At 44.7% G+C, this 7,205-nt stretch overlaps 1 protein-coding gene across 1 annotated transcript in view; it reads left to right on the forward strand.

The window, feature by feature from the left end:
* SCD5 (stearoyl-CoA desaturase 5) overlaps nt 1-2,082 on the forward strand; it is a gene marked incomplete at its 5' end in the record, with an annotated part of 65,435 nt that extends 63,353 nt beyond the window's left edge. The window contains one exon of the mRNA XM_014544600.1: nt 599-2,082. Coding sequence (XP_014400086.1) covers nt 599-789 — 191 coding nt within the window. The remainder of the gene's footprint in view (nt 1-598) is intronic.
* Nucleotides 2,083-7,205: the final 5,123 nt, after the last annotated feature.

Raw genomic sequence — 7,205 nt, forward strand, 5'->3', positions numbered from 1 at the left:
AGGCAGTCAGACATCCCTCTCACAATCCAGGACTGCTGGCTCCCAACCGCTCGCCTGCCTGCCTGCCTGCCTGCCAGCCTGATCACCCCCTAACCACTCCGCTGCCAGCCTGATCAATGCCTAACTGCCCTCCCCTGCAGGCCTGATCACCCCCAACTGCCCTCCCCTGCAGGCCTGGTTCCTCCCAACTGCCCTCCCCTGCTGGCCATCTTTGACCACATGGGGGCGGCCATCTTGTGTGTTGGAGTGATGGTCAATTTGCATATTACTCTTTATTATATAGGATATCAAAATGATGGTCTGTTACCAGCCTCTCAGCACTTAGCTTAAGAAGTACAGCTCTGAAGTCATGGTAGCGTGTCTCCATTCACAGAGGAAATTATTTAGTGACTTTATACTGATAACTTCGTTGTTATTTTGTTTACATTGAGTTGTTCTAGCCAACTAAGTAAAGCTTCCTAAGGGCAGGAACCAAGTCTTTTGCTCTCTAAAGAGCCTGCCACAGTGCCTGGCACATAGATCCTCAGTAGATGAGTGATTAAAATATCCGTGCAGAGAGGTGGTGAATGGTTTATTTCAATGCTCCTTTCTTTCCCAGGCGAAGGCTTCCACAATTACCATCACACCTTTCCCTTTGACTATTCTGCGAGTGAATTTGGCTTAAATTTCAACCCGACCACCTGGTTCATTGACATCATGTGCTGGCTGGGGCTGGCCACTGACCGCAAAAGGGCAACCAAGCCGATGATCGAGGCCCGGAAAGCCAGGACTGGAGATGGCAGCGCTTGAACCCGGAGCTGCCGTCCAACCTGCCCGCCGCACACACTTTGGTTCATGCCTTCTGTTTCTATAGTTCTCTTGCTCATTGGTTCACGGGAGGGGGCGGAGGGTGGGAGGGAGTGGAATCCATGTGGTTGGGAAATTTTTCGTTTGTCTCAAAGTCAAGATAGAACTTTCAATGAAAAAAATGTGTAAGTCAGTGTAACGATGATTTAGCCTTAGATCTTGGACATGTGATTTAATCGCTGTAGCTACATATCAAACATACATTGTCTTGTGCTAGTACCTAGTGTTAACCCTGACAGGATGAAGGAATTTAATATTCTTTCCGTGTGATTCAGGAGAGCATTTTCTTTTCTGCCAATTACCCCAGCATTATTTTTAAACACACTATCTGAAGGAACAGAGAAGCAAGGTGGCAGACAAAGGAGGGGGTCTAAGTAGTAACTAAAGAACGTTTCTGTTTTGCAATTACTGTGTGTTTTTGTTGTTTAACTTCGAAAATTGAACATTTTAAAAAAGGAGGCTACACGAAGTGACTCTCTTATTATTTTTGCCCTATTTACGGCTTGTTAATGCTCTACTGTCTCTGTTCCCCGAGGTCTGCTCGTGGCCCAGCTAGTTTTGTGTCCCGAGCTGTACAGCCAGCTGACCCTATAAATCAGTGGCTGGTTGGATGTTTGATTTTGCTCTCTTTGCTATCGTCATCTTAAAAGTATATAACTCGACGTGCCAGACACCAAATGAAGCTCAAATGAAGCTCTCATTTCAGTGTTTAGATGCCTAATTTATATCCAATTGTTCCCAGCCACTGATGCATGTACTTTGGCTGCTTCGGTAATATGCTAAAGAAGCATATTAATTTTCCACACCAGGCCATCAGATTTTACTAACTGACAGTTATCTAGAACTCAGTGTCTACTAATGTTTCACCTGCATGCGGCCTTGATTGGTTTTGCAGCAAAATATAAAGTGATCATTATGTATCTTCTGGATTTAAACATTTTCGTGTGTTAAGTTGCCTTGTAAAGAGCATGTTGAATTAATGGGACAGTGTGCCCTTTGTGTCAGATGTTAGAGCAGAAGAAAGGCTTATAGTGTTGGCAATGGAGCCCTTCAAAGACAGCTCGTTTTAGGGATGATGTAGGATTTAAAATCAAAATTTTAAAGTTTTGAAAAAGAAGCGATGCCAATAGGAGATTGTCATAATGAAGTTCTTCATCCAGCAGGTGTTTAAGTGTTATTTTGCCATTAAAAAATGTATAAACTATGAGTGATTTACAATAAATGAGTGTGAATTTGTTGCTGTTCTTGACCAGATACTTATGTGTTGTTTAGGGAATGTTCTCTCAAGGGTGCCCGATGCTGACCGCATGGTTCACATTTGATTTGGGCTCTGGGCTAACAGCAGCCCCTAAGACAGGGCCTCTCCTGTCCCATTGGCCTTAGGCACAACCAGAGAGAAAGTCAGCAGGTTACGCTTGGAATAGTTATTTAGAATCTTCTCACTGAAGGACATGCCCCAGTTAGTCCAAATAAATCCAGAACCTCACTCCTCTGACCTGGGTGCCAGGTCTCCATCTGTAGCAGTAGCATGAAGAAGATAAGGATGGAGGTGATTTTGATGAAAAAGTGGACCAAGGTTAGATCACTTCAGAGTTCTCCACATTAACCTACCTGTAGGTCTCAGCAGCATCGAAGAGAAGAAAGTAGCCCAGGAGGCATCAGTTTAAAGTGTGGGAATGTCCTGTTTTTAGTCTCCGGGGCCCTACAAGGCTTATTTCAAGAGTACCCATCCCTGCATCTAGGAGAGCAGAGCCGAGGGAAAGCCGTTCATGTAGCTCATCCCACGTGAGTCATGGCAGCCACACGAGCGAGCCTGGGTTGGCGGAGCAACTCCACCGCACTTCTGGCCAGCTGCGTGGCCTTGAGAAAATCAGTCTTTCTGGGTCCACTTCTCTGACTCCTGATCAAAATTGCTGTTACCGCCCTAACCGGTTTGGCTCAGTGGATAGAGCATCAGCCTGCGGACTCAAGGGTCCCAGGTTCGATTCCGATCAAGGGCATGTACCTTGGTTGCGGGCACATCCCCAGCAGTGGGTGTGCAGGAGGCAGCCGATCAATGTTTCTCTCTCATTGATTTTCTAACTCTCTATCCCTCTCCCTTCCTCTCTGTAAAAAATCAATAAAATATATATATTTTTTAATTTAAAGAAGAATTTTTAAAAAATTGCTGTTACCTAGGGCCTAGGCTGTGTTTCTAGGCCAAACCACATGAAAGTACCATGCTAATCTGAGCCTCTCTGAACCTCAATATCCTCATCCATGAAATAGGAGCAGTACCGCTGATGCACATAACGCTGATAAACCTGGAGGCCCCGAGCACAGGGCCTGGGCCTCGTAGCTGTGCAGGAGGTGGTAGCTGAGTGTGAAGAACGTGCCGGACACAAGACAGAAATGGATGTAGTCACGTAACCGCAGACGAGTGAGGAGGACCAGCTCCTAGTTCTTATTTTGCTACTTAATTAGCCGGATGGTGAAGGGTAGCAGATTTTGCCCAAAAGATGCCACTTGGACATAGGATTGTTTCGAGTGAAAGGCGCTTGAAAAGCAGCACATGCAGGCAGGGGACTCTGACTCCCGCTTCCTGGAAGCAGGCGATGGAGCTCCCAGGTGAAAACCGTGTTCTTTGTAGGAGAGAAAAGACACATTCTCATCACCAGAGAAAAGGCTGAGAAATCCTTACCTTCCTTTAGCGCCTCCCTCCTCCCCCATATGTTTCAGTTTCTGGCTCCCAAATGTGTAATAACAAAACGCGCATGCTTCTCTCCTGCTCATCTGTCTTAGGTCAACTTAATTCTCGGGCCCAGCCAGCGACTGTAGGAGGGAGAAGGAACGTCTTGCCGCCCCTTCAATGGCCCTAACCTCTCAGAGCTTCAGCACCTCTTCTGTACAGGAACCTGAAGCACTGGGTTATCCCGTCCGCTCCCTCTGCGCTTTTAGGAGTCATTCCTCTCTGTGTGAAGAAGCCCCCGCAGGCAGGCAGAGCCTTTGCCCCGTGCAACTCCGGATAGTCTCTTGCCCGTCCCTCTGAACCTCTGGCTTCTTTCCCGTGCCTTCCGCCAACAGAGGAGGACACGTCTGGCCTCAAGGTCGTTTAGGCTTCCGGCAGCTCATATTTCTCCTCATCAGGAGCAGGGCTGGAAGGCTTGTGAAGGGAAGAGGTTGAAGCTAATGGATAGGAATGAGCTGTGGGGGTTGCCTGTGAGGCTCCTTTATCATTTCAGCCCTATCCCTGGTTACAGAGGAAACTGAAAGTCAGTCTGTGCTCAATGGCTCCTCGTGTGAAAAACAAGGAAGGAAAGAAATGACCTAGCCTTTATGGTCCTTTTAAACATTTCCCCATTTTTAGTTCGGGTTTTAGTCTAAGTTCCCTCCTTGCCCTTCCTCGACGTCAAGGAAGTGCTATAAAAGACTGCTCTGCTGCTCTCTCTGTGGACCGCAGGGCCATAACCTCCTGCCCCCACCCTGGGAATGTTCCTGACTTCTAAATTTGCACCATCAGAAGCAAGAGGAAGGAAAGTGTGGCGGACACACCTCTAAGGCAGCACGCCCGCGTCCTAGCAGCTGCTGCAGCTCTGTGACAGCTTTTTCTTTTCCTCTGCCTTTCACCCTCCCTTATGCCTGAGACCAGCCAGCACCATTCTGCCTGACCTCTCCCAGAATCCAAAAGGAAAACCGCTGCCAGCACCCAAGCTTAGTACACTAAGGAAAAGTACTTTCTCCATAAACAAATGAAAATGAAAACACAATCCAAAATCTATGGGACTCAGTGATACCAGTCCTGAGAGGGAAGTTCATAACACTACACCCCAAGCTGAAAAAATAAGAAAGGAAGGAAGGAAAGAGAAGAAAAGAAAAGAAAAGAAAAAAAAGAGAAACTGGTAATAACTTATCTAACCCTACAACTTATAGAACTAGAGCAGTGGTTCTCAACCTTCCTAATGCCGCGACCCTTTAATACAGTTCCTCATGTTGTGGTGACCCCCAATTTCATTGTTACAAATTGAACATAATTAAAGCATAGTGAGTAATCACAAAAACAATATGTAATTATATATGTGTTTTCCAATGGTCTTCGGCAACCCCTGTGAAAGGGTCGTTCGACCCCCAAAGGGGTCGCGACCCACAGGTTGAGAACCGCTGCACTAGAGCAAGGTGTGGTTATATTTTTATTCCACATAAGCCTGAGCTCACAGTGTATGGATCCCCAACACAGGAGCTGCATGTAGAGACTGCTCCTTGTCTGACAACACTTCTGCGAGGGTCAGGGAGGAAGCCAGGGACCCCCTATCAGGTATGCATGGTGATTGCTGTGATCACTGGTGGAGGATGGATGACTTGGGTTGCCAACAGGAAGATCCAGTGTCTTAAAGACCAAGTGATCAGTGTAGGAGATGATTTTCCAGCTCCAGCAAACGAGTGGGTCTTCCCTATCCATCCTCCTCCGTGAAGACCCACTCCAGTTGCTTCCTGGTCCTGAAATTCTGCCCATGAATACAGGAAGGGCTCTGCTAGAGCCGACTGGGCTCCCTCCCCTCCCTTCAATGGACAAAAAGGCACTTAGGCTCTGGGCACCACAAAGTGCTTGTTCCAGATGTACCCACCAGGAGCACATCTATTTGCACTGTTCTCTCCACCTGCTGGACTGAGCTGTTTGTAACACACAGCGTCCAAATGCTTCCAGTCAGCTTGTCAGGATGTGCACACAGTGGCAACATAGGCGACCAAGGCACAAAAAATGAAAACTGATCTCAAAGTGGATACTATGGCCTGGATGGTTTCAAAACACTATTTTAAACGCGCGAAGATCTTGATTTTGCCTCTATGTGGGACATTTTTAAGCAATGATATATTGGACCCATTTTAAACACCTTTTTATTCCATTTGAAGCCAGGGATCCAGATCAGTTTAAAGTCCCTGAAGTGGATAGGCCATTTTGATTGTGGTTTTGTTTAAACAAATGATTGCTTAGGTCCCTTCTTAGATTATAAACAAAACAACAAAAACAAAAATAAACAAACAAACTATAGGAATCACTAGCAAGCAAGCTTAGAAAAGGTTAGATTCCACTTTACCCAAAGATGTGGCTGGAAGCCATCCTGGTTGTACATCCCTCTAAAAGAAAAAAGGAAAGAGTCTCAAGGCCAGAAAACGGACCTCTTTTGACATCCATGTAAGCAGCTGTAGGTGAAGATAGAATCATGAGGCTGGTTGATTGATATTCATGGACTCTCATTGCAAAGGCTAGATATTTCTAAACTATCTCATTTTTTGTTTTAGTTTTGCTTTATATTATTTTGCTTTTTAAGTTTCCAGCTAAGAGATGTCCTTAAAATGAGCATTGCTGTGTGCAGGAAATTACAGCATTGTGATACTTGGAAGCAATAATATGCTTCAAAATAAGGTCACTAAGCATCAAATGCCATCGAAGTTCCACACACCATTAGAACTAGGTTGTGTATGCATGAAGCTCAGAGAGATCACTTAAACCTTCCCAACAAACTTGTCTTGGAGAATCTGATACATGATCTTTTGTTGTAATATTCAATCTGTTGTTTTTCCACTTGCTTTCAATTCATCACCACCACATAGGAAAGAGAAAGTAGAACAGCTTGGGGTGGCATACAAATATAATTACTCTTTTGAAAGTATGCATATTTATCTTTTTTTTTTATGCTACTCCCATTTCACTTCTTTTTCTAGCTCTAAAGAAACGAATGCTCCTTGCTGGTAATATATAGCACTTATGTGTTACTTCTAAGTGAGAACATACTTTTTACAATTTCTAGGCCACCGATTGTAGTGCATTTTTAAAAATTTCCTTTGCATCAAAAAGGAAATCAAATGAAAGCACATCAGGCTTGAAAGGCCACTGGTGGTATCACAGAACCTTAGCAAACCCATCTGCAAATGACAGCTCAGATCACGGAGTTTGCTCAGCACACCACCTTTAGAAAAAAATAATAACCGAAAAAGGGAAAAAAAAGAGAAAAAAAATCTTCATTAGAAAGCTATTTCCCAAACTCCATATAGCTTTGACCACATTTGGCTCAATTTTCTGAATCTACATCTACAACTACATCTATAAAATGATAGGCAAAGAATTCACAACTGCCATTTAAAAGCCAGGCAGACCACGGTGGTCTTAATCACCAGTGTTTTCCCAGCCCCACAGAACAGGGCCTGTGAGGTTAGAGGTGCTTGATGAATGCTACTGGATGGATGGATGGATGGATGGATGGATGGATGGGACAGATGGATGCAAGGTACTGCAATGCAGCAAGAAATGCTATTGAGTATTTCTGTGTCTCATCTTTGTAACTCTTTTCTTTTTTTTTTTTTTTTAATATATATTTTTATTG

The sequence above is a fragment of the Myotis brandtii genome, unplaced genomic scaffold (genome assembly GCF_000412655.1).
Source record: "Myotis brandtii unplaced genomic scaffold, ASM41265v1 scaffold111, whole genome shotgun sequence".
In the NCBI taxonomy this organism is placed as follows: domain Eukaryota; kingdom Metazoa; phylum Chordata; class Mammalia; order Chiroptera; family Vespertilionidae; genus Myotis; species Myotis brandtii.